Here is a 15,780-nt window from a genome sequence, read left to right on the forward strand (position 1 = left end):
ATGAACTCCTGTCTCTCAGGTACCAGCCCTGTAAGGCTCTGGCTGAAGTTTACCATAGTGTGTACAAAGTCCAGAACCGCCTGCTGGCCTGCAAGAACATGGACTTCATTCAGACCCGCTCTTCCTCACGAGAGAGGAGGGCGAGTCTCCTGCACACACTTATACTCACTCGCATGTACTTTAGGAACGTCAGCTGTGACTTATGGGTAGAGTTTCTAAAAAAAATCCGAAGTAACATTTCTGCAGTACCTTAGTATACTGTCCTTATGCATCAGGCTCCTCCACAAAGAGCAGTTTAGTCTATGAATAAAGTATAACACTAAATGAATTATAAATTAAAACATGTTATCATATCCGCAGATATCTAACCAGGACTCTGGACATGGACTCTCAGGAACACTCATTCATTCATTAAGAAACTATTAAATTCAAACTTGGGTGTCCCATCCTACATTCCTCTTCTGCCTCAGTTGAGCGACATAAAGCACTATCTCTACTAATGTGATGTTTCACACAGATTAATCAAATCTAAATGAATCAAAATCAGGCCTCGTCTCACACCTACTATAGGATGCTGTTCCTGAAGCTACAGCAACCGATGGGAGAGAGTATAAATGGGCAATAATATGAGCACAAAACAGGTATAGATCAGACTTGTATGTGTGGAAAAAGATACAGGTTTCGTTCTGCACAAAGATTACTTCAATCAAAATCTATACAACATATTGTACATTATAACAAGTTACATTACAGTTCAGGTTTTCCTTTGTACAAGTCCATACATACATCTTTCCTTTAGTTCTTCAAGTCTGTACATCTTGGTTACAAAAAATACATGCCTTTTTTCCCCCCTATGAACAAAGAAACAAAATGTTTATAGTGGGAGGTTTAACAATATGACAATGAAGTATGACTGTCGCAGATATAGTAAGCTTACTAGTCTCCTCTAGCAAGTAAGTTATAGTGGAGCTGATGGCTTAGCCTGCCAGAAAGAAAACAAACCAATCTGATCCAGAGTTAAATCAACACACAGACAATATAATGATTTTACCCCTAACAAGACAACAAAATTGGAGCGAGAAAATGATAGATGAAAGATGTTACGTATTTAACTCCAATGCACGGGGGCTCCTGTTGTGGTTTGTATACCTATGAGTGCATAAAGTCCTCAATGTCGTCTCATTTTGACTTTCCGCCCTGAACTTTCCCGATGTTTGTCATGCTCCTGGCCACGCCGCCAGTAATTCTCTGAGCTGTTGCTGTGGCGACGATGGCGTGAGAGGGATGGATGTCTGTTCTCCTCTTTATCCATTTCCAGAACCCTTGGTCTGGGGGAAGGAAGACAAAGAGAAGAGGGCCATTCGGATTGGGGTCTTTAGATAATGCATGGTGACCACTTGTATTGGGTTACAGCATAGTACTATCATCAATGTGCGACTCACACGCCAATATTTAAAACCTAAACATGTAACAATCAAATAACCTCAACAATGTCCTTTACGTGTATACCTGTGAGCAGCATCAGGGTCTGCCCTTCGATGAGAGCGTTTGGCTTTCAGGGGAGGAGGTCTCTCTATAGGGGAGAACCTCAGTGGATTTTCAGAATCCAGGCGAGGAGCATCAGGTTTTGTCCTAGAAAAACATGGAAAGGGCGGCTCGGTTGACAATGCAAATACAAAGAGGTGCTTCTGACAAACAAAAACAGACTGACTCATTTAACCATCTGTGTGTGCTGATTTACTTTCTAAGGATGATAACTGCACGCCTCTCCTTGATGTCTTGGGGTCGGATACAATGAGTGATGTCATCTGCCGCGTAACCACTGGGAAAGACAGGGAGACAAGTCAAAGAAAGTTGAATCGGTTCATTTGGACACAGCGTTTGTTGACAGATACGTTTCATCACTCATCTAGGTGACCTATTCAGTCAAAACTGACTGCAGATATCCCCACCCTTATACACAATACAGTTGCATAACAACCGAAACCAATGATCAGTTTCGTATGCAAATAGGCATGACCCATAACTAGAGTTTCAATGGCTATGTGTACTATTCACAGAGGATTTGGGAACGTTTGCAATCACAGCATTGTAAGATGGCGACAGATGTACTCTGACCCCCCCCCCCCCGGCTTTGACAAATGCCCAAACCCAGAAAGACACCCAAACAGTGCACCACCCAATCGAAGAGAGGAGGACAACAGCTGCCTAGTGGGGATTTCGTATGGGGCTGGAGTTTTAAAACAGTTGAGATGCGTATTTTCCAAACACTGAGTCTCAGTTGCTTTCAAAGCCCAAAACATGCTGCGCCAGAAATTGGTCCACTTGAAGGATTGGGTCCCCAGGCACAAACAGAGCAATATAGTGTACACTGTCAAGTGCCAGGAGAATTGCCGTGACTTGTACATTGGGGAAACTAAACAGACGCTGGCCAAGAGGATGGAAGAGCTAACGCGTCTGGCCAGGACTCTGCAGTGTACACCCATCTACAGGCCAGTGGCCACTCTTTCAAGGATGAGGATGTGTACATCCTTGATAGGGAGGAACACTGGTTTGAACGACGAGCCAACGAGGCCATCTATGTTAAGAGGGAACGACCATTCCTGAACTGGGGGGGGGGGGCTAGGAGTACATCTGTCCCCATCTTACAATGCTGTGACTGCAAACATTCCCAAATTCTCTGTTAATAGTATGCATGGCCAAAGAAACTCTAGTTAATGGTCACACCTATTTGCAAATGAAACTGATCGTTGGTTTCAGTCATTGTGCAACCGTATTGTTTATAAGGGTGGGGATACCTGCAGTCAGTTTAGACTGAAGAGGTCACTTAGACGAGTGATGAAACTTATCTGTCAATAAACATTGTGTACTGATGAACTGATGCAACTTTCTTTGATTTTCTAACTAGGATTACTGAGCATGCATAAAGACAGAGAAGAGACAAGTAGAGAGGCCTTAAGTGTCACAACTTAAGCTCCCAGAATTCATTTAAACCACCATCCCTCCATTCGTTACACGGAAACAGACACATCCGACAGTCTCACGCAGCTACCTGAGCACTGTGACGCTCCCCCGCTTCACCGGCAGGACAAGCACTGGCTCCGAGACACGGATCGGCTTGAACTGGAAGCGGCAACCGAAGCAGAGCGCGCTGTCGCTGAAGAAGGACACGGACACGATTGGCCGGGCGAAGATGTGCAGCGGGTCAACGTGTGACACGATGCAGCCGCCGGGCTGGTAGTCGTTGATCACCGCGCTGTTGACAAAGCCGTCGGGGATCACACCGTCAGCCACCAGCCGCTTGATCACCAGGTCGTGTACCCAGCCCGGTATGTCATCCACCTCCCCCTTCCGGTAGAGCCGTTCCTGGCCCGGGCCACGCTTCTCCAGCTGGGCACCATACGTGTAGCCCTCCCCGAAGAAGTACTTGTTGCGGAGTGGCGCCCTATCCACGGTGTGCTCCCGGTACAGGCCGGCCTCCGCCCTCGACACAACCTCGTCGATCCTCGCCTCAATGCGCGCGCACTCCTCCTGCGAGAACACGGCGCGCTGCGCGACACCGCTCCGCACACGCCGGGCCTCCAGCTCACGCTGCTCGCAGCTGTCGTCGCTGCGCTCGGGGTCGTCCTCGTCGGACTCGCGCGACCTGCGCTTCCGGCCGCCCCCCTCTTTCTCCTGCTCCTTCTTCCCATCCGTGTATTGCGTACTTCTCAGCTCTTCTCCGTGTGGAGTCGCGGCTGATTTTAGCTTCTCCCTCAGGTCGGCGTATCCGCCAGCTGCCATGTCGCCCTTCGCTTCGAGTACGAACTGTTCCGTCGGCAGGCGGATGTTTCACCAGCACATCTCGGCAAGGCGACTCGACGCCGGCCGCGGATCTCGACCTGGAACTCGCTAAAACGCCACAGAAAGAAAAAAAATACGGTGGCTAGCGCTAGCTGAACCTAATTTATATTGACCGCCTGCTCGCACGTTTAAGGCGTACCCCTTGTTGCGTAAAATACAAAGACGCTACGGATAATGTTGACCCTCTGTGTAACGTGAAAGCGTACCAAAGAGCGGAGTTGTGATAAGCGTGTGCGGCGTGACAAGGTACGGTTAACTCCAGCGTTTGTTAGCTCGGCTAACGCTAACTTAGCTAGGCTAGCCTGGCTTGATCTGTCTGCTGCCGCCTAGTAATATCGCTAAAGCGCGCAACAACATTTCACTCGTCAACACGAACTACCAAACCTTGGCGGTCGGGGGACGTGCCCCCTCTAAGGCATCGAGAAAGCGGCGACTCAAATCTATCGACAGCTCACGGCAGTTTTCAGGATCACGACCCGTCTCCAAGAAGGCTGAAAATAAACTCGTGTAACCTGGTGGAGATCTGCGCATGTGCACAATTAGTCTCAGCCACTTCTGGGAATGGACTACTACGTCTCTCGATAGGGTCAAAGATACGTAGATCCTTTTCTTGGACCTCTCCTTCACCCGCTTGAAATTCAGATTATATTTCTCTTACTAAAATTTACCAAATACTACGCAGTTTTTCAAGCGTGACAGTTACATTAAAAGTCCCGTTTTAAAATGCAATTATTATTTTTCTTTTCTGTCGTCGTGGTTGCATTGTTTTGGCGTTGTATTACATACGATGTTGGAAAATTTGTATTTTAATCATCACGATCATCCGGTCCTTGTCAGTAATTAGCAACTGTGTTGGTAAAAATCCTTTTTATAAGTTTTAATATAATGTCATAATTCTTTTTTTTAGAAAATATGCAAATTAATGACAACAACAAATGAAAACAACGTGTTTACATTACTATGTCGGAACATTTAAAAACTGCCGACAATATCAGTAAAAAAATAAAAAATGACCACACATCAGTTATAAAACTTTGGAGTTACATCGTGTCACTGGAAAATAAACAGTATTTCCACTGAGAGGGCATTATCTGTCAAAACTAGCATAGATGTGCAATTTTGGTGGAGGCAAGGGTGAAAATATTGGATCAAATTGTCAACAAGCAGCACATTCCATTCTTCCGGTGCTACTGTTTCATTTCATTTGGTGATTGCAGTGCATTGAATCAAATGAAACAATTTTGCTTTTGCATAAATATGTGAGTGTGCATAAGCAAAACTTATTTAAAATGTCAGAGAAGGAGAGGTAGGTTAAATCGGAGGAGGACACATGTCCAACACACATTTGTTTCTGTGATTGTGTTGTGTGCATGCATGCGTGCTTGAGTTAGTATTTCTATATCTGTGCATACATGCGTTTGAGCACTTGCATATTTGATTGTGTAAGTGAAGCTGTAAGTGAGTGTGTGCTACAGCATAGTAATTTCACTGGGTGGCAGGGTAAGTCTCTTGTCCCGAACCGACATCATGTTTTCTACCTGCATGGCAATGACCCGGCACAACTCCAGACCCTGTGTATATACAAACAGAACCAGTATCATGAGAAAGATGACATTAAAAGGATCTATTGGGGAAATTAAAATTGCAAGTTATTTGCGAAGTGTCTACATAAGCGTTTGTATAATATATTTTCATAATACCTGCTCAAGCTGTAGCTGAGTGACCCTTTGTATATTCATATCTCCCATAGTAAGGTCCACATAGGGGTAGCTGGTTCCAGCAGTGGGCCTCTGGGTACGGCTGGACTGTACCTCCACCAGAGGGGCTACCACCATAAGTTCCTGTGCCAGAGGGTTAAAAGACTGATTCAGAGTGACTATTGTTGAAAAAACACTTCCAATCTAGAGCCTAACCTATTTTTCTCTTGTGTTTAGTTGACATGCAATTGTGTGTCCATACTTGTGAATGCCTGTGTGGATTTTTGTGTTGGTGTCTTCATGAGTATGTGTGGTGTTTCCTTACATGTGTATCCTTGTGCAGGAAGTGGAGGCCATTTTGATTGACAGCAAGGATACAAGGGGCATAAAAGGAAGGGGAACTACTGCTGTGGATGTAAAAGAACGAGGAGCCGAACATAGGGAATGCGCTGACCAGCCCTGCACATAGACACACAGAGATGAGGCTTCACAAAGAAAGCACAAAAACATGAACATTTGTGTTTGCTAATGTAAGTCAGGGTTCTTACCCAAGAACTGTGCTCTGGCCTGGTGTGGGCTCAGGGTCTGTACTTGTTGCATGTGCTGTGTTGCCATTGCTACCCACTGCTGGGGAGGCTGCTTCCTGAACAGAGGTTGTGGTATATACTCTGAAAGTTCATGGCTGGAGAAGAAGTTGAACAGAAGTAGCAAAACAAAAACAAACGTGCAAAATTAAAGAAACGTAAATGCCACATTTTTAGGGTTATAAAGTATATGTTGTAGACAAACATCCCAGTGTCACAAAGTATTAGAGCAACACCAGTGGTAAACACTTGGCACTATTCATACCACCATAACTGTTACTACAAAATACATGCATATTATTTCACCAGTGCTCATTTTGGGCAACATAGATATGTGAGAAAAAGTGGACAGAAATAAGCCTTACATGCTAGTTCTTACTGCTACTTGTTAAATTAAGGTTCTGGGGCTGCCTGGGTTCGAACCCAACTGGGGCCCAGGCAGCCCTAGAACCTTAATTTTCCACTGAACTCAGGACCTTCATGTCGTAAGGCAACAGTGCTGATCACTGGGCCACCATGCCATCCTGGAGTATGTCTCTAGGATGGTAAAACTAATTGCCCTGGTGATAAATCCAACAAAAAATGAGACCATATCTCACGGCTGCTTTGAAAGGGAACGTCAATGCTGTTGTTTTCTTTCAGGTTAAAACACGCATTACGATCAACCCTTCTGATTTACCAACGTCATGTAAAGGCAACGAAGACATCGACACCTTGTAGTGCACAGCCAACACACATGGGGTCCAGCGCATTTGACCAATAAAATATGAGCCAAGTGGAAAGGTGACGTGCCGCCATTAGCCAACTAAACCTTCTGGGTGGACCTGGGAGAAGCTGGGGCCTGTTGCTCTACTACAACACTGCCATCTTCAGGCCCTCCACACCACCATCACCTCCCTCTTCACCTACACCCCCCCCCCCGTTTTCAAAATGTGAATAGGCAGAAACAGGCTAAAAACGAGTGCTTACTTACTCTTTAGAACTGTGCTACTGTGACAAGTCTACTATGTAGGTTTATCTGTCACAAATATATACCATTGACTAGTTTCAGACAAGCGTTATGGTGTCAAGCATATTTTGATGTTTCACACACTGGTGTCACATCTATTCTCACATGCTTGGGATGAAGACAATGTCTTTGGCTCTGTGCTGCAGGGCTGCTAGTTTGGAGATTTGATGGAACTGTTGGTCGCTCACTTTTCCTCGAGGAAGCACATTTAAAAGCCCTTTGCGGTAGTCAGGCAGGACCTGCAAGTGCACGTACACATGCACGCACGCACGCACGCACGCACGCACGCACGCACGCACGCACACACACACACACGCGCGCGCGCACACACACGCACACACACACACACACACACACACACACACACTCACACACACACACACACTAGTACTGACAAAGGCAGCCTAAGTATTGAATCTCATTGCAGATAACTGTGAAATGCCAATGGTGCTCTACCTGGTTATAGTGCATTGCAACACAGAGCTCATTGTCGAACTTCAATGGCTGGGTCCAGACAACTCGTCTGAACCAGAAGCTGAAGTTGCTGTCAACCAGCTCTGCCTCTGTAGCAAGGTCCAGAATGTACTCATGCTTGTTCAATGGACGTACATTCTGACCTACACACAATGGAAAGTGCTCACACATGTGCAGGCACGTGCGCGCGCACACACACACACACACACACACACACACACACACACACACGTGAAACAATGACAAAAAAAGAATAGCAATAGAATATAGAATAATTGAATAGCAATGCCCAGCTTGGATCTGCTTCCCTCACAATGAGAATGGGAAATATGGTGTGGGAGGGCTAAAAAAAAATGGATGCGTTCATTATACATATACTAGAAGAACCCTGCTACAATGTAGCGGTTTGGTTATCCACCCGTCTAAATCTCCCTCCTCTTCGCCCTGCCAGCTAACCGCCTTCCCCCTGCCCCTAACCCCCCCCCCACTCCAACTCCCTCCCCCCAAATGCTCAGAATCATCTGAAATGCTGAGAAAAGTGGTTTACCCCCCCCCCACTCCAACTCCCTCCCCCCAAATGCTCAGAATCATCTGAAATGCCGAGAAAAGTGGTTTTAGCCATTTTTAGAAAATGCACATTTTGCATAATTATTATAATTATTTTAATTTTCTGCTATTTTTCTGGTCCTCTCTGGAACAATACCCACCACCTCCAAAAGAAATTGGGGTCATAAGATTATTTTTGCAAAAATGCATATATTTTGCATAATGCCAAAACATTTCTAAGTCCCAGAAATTTTTTTATACAGGTGAAAAAATCAAAGATGCTCAGAATCCTCTGAAAAAGTGGTTTTTAGCCATTTTTAGAAAATTTCATATTTTGCATATTTATGCATAATTATGCATAATTTTAATTTTCTGGGATTTTCCCTTACTCTCTGAGACAATACCTACCACCTCCAAAAAGAATTAGGATCATACATGCTTTAGTTTTCGGTCTCGCTATCTACACTAACTAACACACGCACACTAACACCACACACACACACATTCCGAAAATATATGAGTAGATATGAGTGATTTGTATTTGAGTGTGTTACCTCTGTTGGTGACTAGAAAAATAGTGTATTCATCCATAGCCTCCAGCCTATGTAAACCCATCTCATAACAGAGTTCTTCAATCACTTCGAGAGCAACCTGAAAAAACAAAACAAAAAAACAACACATAGCGAGAATCCCTCTATCTCCTTTAATTAGACCCGTCTGGGGGAAATATTTATACACAAGGTGGCTGTATACTCACAGAACAAGTTTTGATCTTCAGGTGACGCTCGATACCCCCAGGGAAGAGAAACAGCTGGCGCTTGGAGCTCCGTCCCGCCTGAGAAAACACACATACAAACATACACACACACACACACACACACACACACACACACACACACACACACACACACACACACACACACACACACACACACACACACACAGAGGATCAGATACAGGCATACACAGCCACAGCCACACATGATACAATAGGTGATTGTGAGACATAAGCAGTTTAGAAATCCAGATACAAAATAGGCTTGTGGTGTGTAGGTTACTAACCAGCATAGCCTTCAGCTCCATGCTGTTAGGGGGGACAGAACGGCCTCCATATTGGAACGTCTTCTTTAGGTTTTGCTCACAAGCTTTAGCTATACCTGAAAAGTTTCACCATAGAAATCATTCCCGGGGCCACATGCTGGCAGCTCTGGTGCGCCCAAGATCTACACCACAACCACAAGGCACTGATTCTGTATGTGTGCGCGTGCATATTTGTGTGTGTGTTATTGGTTCCTACCCTGAAACAGTACTCCAGGGCTGCAATAGGCCTGCTGTAGAAACTTCAACAGGAAGGGTTTCAGGACCTCAGAGCAGCCATAGAACGCAGTCAAGATGTAGAGTAACCTCCAGCCTCGTTGGCAACTGTCCCTACACAATGCAGATGTGGCCATGTGCACTGATGAGTGCACACACATGTACACATGCATATATACTTTTTGCTTTTCCCATGGGTGCGCGCGTGCGCGCGCGCACACACACACACACATTTATTGTTGAGACATCAAGGTGAAGATCGTGGTGTATAGTACAAAGTCTCGGGATCAGACTCACGGTTTGGAGCTGGTATTAGCCGTAAGTTGTTTGAGGACCTGGCAGTAAGCCTCATCCCTCATCAGACTAAATTCTCCTATCAGCTGATGTGAGGACACACAAATTCATATCAGCACGCCATCTAAGAGAGACTAGGTGCCAAGCAAATAATTGTGCATAGATGTTTACCTTGAGGAATGTGCTGACCACTTCCTGTTCAGTCAAGCCTCTTAACGAATGGTCCCCCATGAAGCGCATAACCGCTTCGTGGGACACACACACACACACACACACACACACACACACACACACGCACGCACAAACTCAAGTTAGCTCTATGAATGATACTCTACTATATAGTGTGATTTTCCATGACTGCAGAATTATACTAGGAAAGTGAAGTCTCAGTAACTGAATTCTTAAACGAGGTCATATATATATTTCCTCCCGTTTTTCTCCCCAATTGTATCCAGCCAATTACCCCACTCTTCCGAGCCATCCCGGTCGCTGCTCCACCCCCTCTGCTGATTCGGGGAGGGCTGCAGACTACCACATGCCTCCTCCGATATATGTGGAGTCAGTCGCCAGCAGCTACTTTTCACCTGACAGTGAGGCGTTTCGCCAGGGGGTGTAGCGCATGGGAGGATCACTCTATTCTCCCCAGTTCCCCATCCCCTGCGAACAGGCGGCCCGACCGACCAAAGGAGGCGCTAGTGCAGCGACCAGGACACATACCCACATCCGGCTTCCCACCCGCAGACACGGCCAATTGCATCTGTAGGGACGCCCGACCAAGCCAGAGGTACACGGGGGATTCGAACCAGAGATCACTGTGTTGGTAGGCAACGGAATAGATCGCTATGCTACCCGGACGCCGGTCATATATATTTTCAATCTTTTTTTAAATTTTTTTTACTAAGCTTCTGATTAGACTACAGCTCTGAATGGCTTTAGAGCCTTGATGTTACAGGATATGACACATGAAAAAGCAAGCATGTACCCAGGAAGAGATCAGCTGCCACTCTGTTCATGGCTGGGTCAGTAAACTCTATCAGAGACTCAGAGAGAGGGGTCTGCAACAGAGAACAGCACCCATGCACTTTGGGTAAGCACAGTACAAAGACTGACTGTATTCGAAAAGTACACAGAGTTGCTCAGCCAAGACATCAGTAAAATGAAGCGACTGGGCCTTTGTGTGCTAAGTTGTTTAAGGTTGCAGCAGTAAGATTTTAGAGAGGGAAGGCACCTTGGAGAACTTGGTCAGTTCTGAGGGTTGTCTAGAGTCTCTGCTCTTGCTCTTGGTCTTCATGGAATCTCTTAGAGGGGAGCCAGAATCATTGAGAGTTATTCTTAGTTCAAATGCGATGATAAATGATCGCTTCTTATTTTTGCATGTGTGTGTATACGCATGTGTTTGTATGTACCCATCTTACCCCTTCCCACTAGTTCCCTGTCTGAAATACTTCTTGGCAAACTCCACCATGTCATATTTGCTGTCCTGTACAAGGCTCTCGTCCACATCTCCAACACCATGGCCGCCAAAGCTATCCAGAGAAACCTTCTAAAATACAAACATACACAGCATAAAAGAATTGAATATTATTTGTATGTTTGTATGTATGTGTGTGCAAGTGTGCATGAGTGTGCACTCGCATGTGTACCTCTAGAGTTTGGTCTATCTCGTGTGCAGCCATGGTGGATGCCACAGCAACAGCAATGGCTGATGACACGGCAACCTGTCCTGCGCCTCCTCGAGGCTCTGCCCTGCGGTCCAGTGGCAGGGACAGGAAGTCAGGGGCAGCCACAGGACGGACACAATCCACAGGAAATGCCCCCGAGCGGCCACACACTGCCCCAAACTTCCATCCTGACATTTAAACAAATTCACGAGGAGGGAATATCTTAAGCCAAGCAGAACATTAAACAATATAATGATATTTATTCATTAGTAGAAAAAGTAGTGACAGGACACAAACCATCACGCTAACTGCATGCGTTATTGTGATTTTATGGTTGGCATGACATGCATAAATTCACCAGAAGAATAAGCAGGATTTAACTTATCTCATCTAACCATGTAATCATGTCATAAAATGTATTGTAGCGATTTTTTTTGTTGCTTAGTTTGGATATGTGTTCTTAGTTTGGATATTTGTTCTTAGTTTGGATATATGTGTTGTAGTTTGGATATGTTTTCTTACTAGTTTGGCTATATGCGTTGTAGTTTGGATATGTGTTCTTAGTTTGGCTATTTGTTCTTAGTTTGGTTATATGCATTGTAGTTTGGATAGGTGTTCTTAGTTTGGATATATGTGTTGTAGTTTGGATATGTTTTCTTAGTTTGGATATATGCGTTGTAGTTTGGATATGTTTTCTTAGTTTGGATATATGCGTTGTAGTTTGGATATGTGTTCTTAGTTTGGATATGTGTTCTTAGTTTGGCTATTTGTTCTTAGTTTGGATATATACATTGTGGTTTGGATAGGTGTTGTTAGTTTGGATATATGTGTTGTAGTTTGGATGTTTTCTTAGTTTGGATATGTGTTCTTAGTTTGGATATTTGCGTTGTAGTTTGGATAGGTGTTCTTAGTTTGGATATTTGCGTTGTAGTTTGGATATGTGTTCTTAGTTTGGATATGTGTTCTTAGTTTGGATATTTGCGTTGTAGTTTGGATATGTGTTCTTAGTTTGGATATGTGTTCTTAGTTTGGATATTTGTGTTGTAGTTTGGATATATGTGTTCTTAGTTTGGCTATTTGTTCTTAGTTTGGATATATGCATTGTAGTTTGGATAGGTCTTCTTAGTTTGGATATATGCATTGTAGTTTGGATATGTGTTCTTAGTTTGGATATATGCGTTGTAGTTTGGATATGTGTTCTTAGTTTGGATATGTGTTCTTAGTTTGGATATATGTGTTGTAGTTTGGATATATGTGTTCTTAGTTTGGCTATTTGTTCTTAGTTTGGATATATACATTGTAGTTTGGATAGGTGTTCTTAGTTTGGATATATGTGTTGTAGTTTGGATATGTGTTCTTAGTTTGGATGTATGTGTTGTAGTTTGGATATATGTGTTATAGTTTGGATATGTTTTCTTAGTGTGGATATATGCATTGTAGTTTGGATATATGTGTTGTAGTTTGGATATATGTGTTCTTAGTTTGGCTATTTGTTCTTAGTTTGGATATATACATTGTGGTTTGGATAGGTGTTGTTAGTTTGGATATATGTGTTGTAGTTTGGATATGTTTTCTTAGTTTGGATATGTGTTCTTAGTTTGGATACGTGTTCTTAGTTTGGATATATGCATTGTAGTTTGGATAGGTGTTCTTAGTTTGGATATTTGCGTTGTAGTTTGGATATGTGTTCTTAGTTTGGATATTTGCGTTGTAGTTTGGATAGGTGTTCTTAGTTTGGATATATGTGTTGTAGTTTGGATATGTGTTCTTAGTTTGAATATATGTATTGTAGTTTGGATATATGTGTTCTTAGTTTGGCTATTTGTTCTTAGTTTGGATATATGCATTGTAGTTTGGATAGGTGTTCTTAGTTTGGATATATGCATTGTAGTTTGGATATGTTTTCTTAGTTTGGATATAGGCGTTGTAGTTTGGATATGTGTTCTTAGTTTGGATATGTGTTCTTAGTTTGGATATATGTGTTGTAGTTTGGATATATGTGTTCTTAGTTTGGCTATTTGTTCTTAGTTTGGATATTTGCATTGTAGTTTGGATAGGTGTTCTTAGTTTGGATATATGTGTTGTAGTTTGGATATGTGTTCTTAGTTTGGATGTATGTGTTGTAGTTTGGATATATGTGTTGTAGTTTGGATATATGTGTTGTAGTTTGGATATGTTTTCTTAGTGTGGATATATGTATTGTAGTTTGGATATATGTGTTGTAGTTTGGATATATGTGTTCTTAGTTTGGCTATTTGTTCTTAGTTTGGATATATACATTGTGGTTTGGATAGGTGTTGTTAGTTTGGATATATGTGTTGTAGTTTGGATATGTTTTCTTAGTTTGGATATGTGTTCTTAGTTTGGATATATGCATTGTAGTTTGGATAGGTGTTCTTAGTTTGGATATTTGCGTTGTAGTTTGGATATGTGTTCTTAGTTTGGATATGTGTTCTTAGTTTGGATATTTGCGTTGTAGTTTGGATATGTGTTCTTAGTTTGGATATGTGTTCTTAGTTTGGGTATATGTGTTGTAGTTTGGATATGTGTTCTTAGTTTGGCTATTTGTTCTTAGTTTGGATATATGCATTGTAGTTTGGATAGGTGTTCTTAGTTTGGATATATGTGTTGTAGTTTGGATATGTGTTCTTAGTTTGGATGTATATGTTGTAGTTTGGATATTTGTGTTGTAGTTTGGATATATGTGTTGTAGTTTGGATATGTTTTCTTAGTGTGGATATATGCATTGTAGTTTGGATATATGTGTTGTAGTTTGGATATATGTGTTCTTAGTTTGGCTATTTGTTCTTAGTTTGGATATATACATTGTGGTTTGGATAGGTGTTGTTAGTTTGGACATATGTGTTGTAGTTTGGATATGTTTTCTTAGTTTGGATACGTGTTCTTAGTTTGGATATATGCATTGTAGTTTGGATAGGTGTTCTTAGTTTGGATATTTGCGTTTTAGTTTGGATATGTGTTCTTAGTTTGGATATGTGTTCTTAGTTTGGATATTTGCGTTGTAGTTTGGATATGTGTTCTTAGTTTGGATATGTGTTCTTAGTTTGGATATATGTGTTGTAGTTTGGATATATGTGTTCTTAGTTTGGCTATTTGTTCTTAGTTTGGATATATGCATTGTAGTTTGGATAGGTGTTCTTAGTTTGGATATATGTGTTGTAGTTTGGATATGTTTTCTTAGTTTGGATATGTGTTCTTAGTTTGGATATATGTGTTGTAGTTTGGATATATGTGTTCTTAGTTTGGCTATTTGTTCTTAGTTTGGATATACAGTGCATCCGGAAAGTATTCACACCCCTTCACTTTCCCCACATTTTGTTATGTTACAGCCTTGTTCCAAAATGGATTAAATTCCTTTTTTTTTCTCATCAATCTACATACAATACCCCACAATGACAAAGCAAAAAAGGTTTTGTAGAAATTTTTGCAAATTTATTAAAAATAAAAAACGGAAATATTGCATGTACATAAGTATTCACACCCCTTACTCAGTACTTGGTTGAGACACCCTTGGCAGCGATTACAGCCTCAAGTCTTCTTGGGTATGAAGCTACAAGCTTGGCACACCTATATTTGGGGTATTTCTCCCATTCTTCTCTGCAGATCCTCTCGAGCTCTGTAAGGTTAGATGGGGAGCGTCGCTGCACAGCTATTTTCAGGTCTTTCCAGAGATGTTCAATGGGGTTCAAGTCTGGGTTCTGGCTGGGCCACTCAAGGACATTCACAGACTTGTCCCGAAGCCACTCCTTCGTTGTCTTGGCTGTGTGCTTAGGGTCATTGTCGTGTTGAAAGGTAAACCTTCACCCCAGTCTGAGGTCCTGAGCGCTCTGGAGCAGGTTTTCATCAAGGATCTCTCTGTACTTTGCTCCCTCGATCCTGACTAGTCTCCCAGTTCCTGCCGCTGAAGAACATCCCCACAGCATGATGCTGCCACCACCATGCTTCACTGTAGGAATGGTATTAGCAAGGTGATGAGAGGTGCCTGGTTTCCTCCAGATGTGACGTTTGGCATTCAGGCCAAAGAGTTCAATCTTGGTTTCATCAAACCAGAGAATCTTGTTTCTCATGGTCTGAGAGTCCTTTAGGCGCTTTCTGGCAAACTCCAAGCGGGCTGTCATGTGCCTTTTACTGAGCAGAGGCTTCCGTCTGGCCACTCTACCATAAAGGCCTGATTGGTGGAGTGCTGCAGAGATGGTTGTCCTTCTGGAAGGTTCCCCCATCTCCACAGAGGAACGCTGGAGCTCTGTCAGAGTCACTATCGGGTTCTTGGTCACCTCCCTGACCAAGGCCCTTCTCCCCCGATTGCTCAGTTTGGCTGGGTGGCCAGCTCTAGGAAG

General features: G+C 43.1%; 2 protein-coding genes across 2 annotated transcripts in view; both read right to left on the bottom strand.

Moving 5' to 3' along the window:
- Window positions 1-679: 679 nt before the first annotated feature.
- On the bottom strand, window positions 680-4,345 carry alkbh5 (alkB homolog 5, RNA demethylase). The gene is made up of 4 exons (XM_056280037.1): window positions 3,053-4,345; window positions 1,742-1,822; window positions 1,510-1,632; window positions 680-1,328 (listed from the first exon to the last, which is right to left on the bottom strand). Exons 1-4 carry the CDS (start codon window positions 3,781-3,783, stop codon window positions 1,169-1,171), a joined length of 1,095 nt encoding a protein of 364 aa, XP_056136012.1. The 5' UTR covers window positions 3,784-4,345; the 3' UTR covers window positions 680-1,168.
- Window positions 4,346-5,243: 898 nt separating this feature from the next.
- Window positions 5,244-15,780, bottom strand: part of myo15ab (myosin XVAb) — a 57,145-nt gene continuing 46,608 nt past the window's right edge. Inside the window, 16 exon segments of the mRNA XM_056280436.1 lie at window positions 5,244-5,414; window positions 5,544-5,684; window positions 5,866-5,999; window positions 6,089-6,222; window positions 7,239-7,372; window positions 7,590-7,750; window positions 8,708-8,804; window positions 8,911-8,988; window positions 9,216-9,310; window positions 9,451-9,581; window positions 9,765-9,847; window positions 9,933-10,006; window positions 10,744-10,816; window positions 10,990-11,059; window positions 11,177-11,301; window positions 11,405-11,610. Of these exon segments, the coding sequence (XP_056136411.1) occupies window positions 5,313-5,414; window positions 5,544-5,684; window positions 5,866-5,999; window positions 6,089-6,222; window positions 7,239-7,372; window positions 7,590-7,750; window positions 8,708-8,804; window positions 8,911-8,988; window positions 9,216-9,310; window positions 9,451-9,581; window positions 9,765-9,847; window positions 9,933-10,006; window positions 10,744-10,816; window positions 10,990-11,059; window positions 11,177-11,301; window positions 11,405-11,610 (1,838 nt within the window). The 3' untranslated portion in view covers window positions 5,244-5,312.

Source organism: Lampris incognitus, chromosome 5 (assembly GCF_029633865.1).
Source record: "Lampris incognitus isolate fLamInc1 chromosome 5, fLamInc1.hap2, whole genome shotgun sequence".
NCBI lineage: Eukaryota > Metazoa > Chordata > Actinopteri > Lampriformes > Lampridae > Lampris > Lampris incognitus.

Excerpts from the sequence above, each read along its gene's own strand:
- alkbh5 (XM_056280037.1), bottom strand. The coding sequence starts at position 3,783 with ATGGCAGCTGGCGGATACGCCGACCTGAGGGAGAAGCTAAAATCAGCC. Across the intron at positions 1,823-3,052 it reads GGGAGCGTCACAGTGCTCAG|TGGTTACGCGGCAGATGACA; the intron begins GTAGCTGCGTGA and ends TGTCTTTCCCAG. Across the intron at positions 1,633-1,741 it reads GCAGTTATCATCCTTAGAAA|GACAAAACCTGATGCTCCTC; the intron begins GTAAATCAGCAC and ends ATGTTTTTCTAG.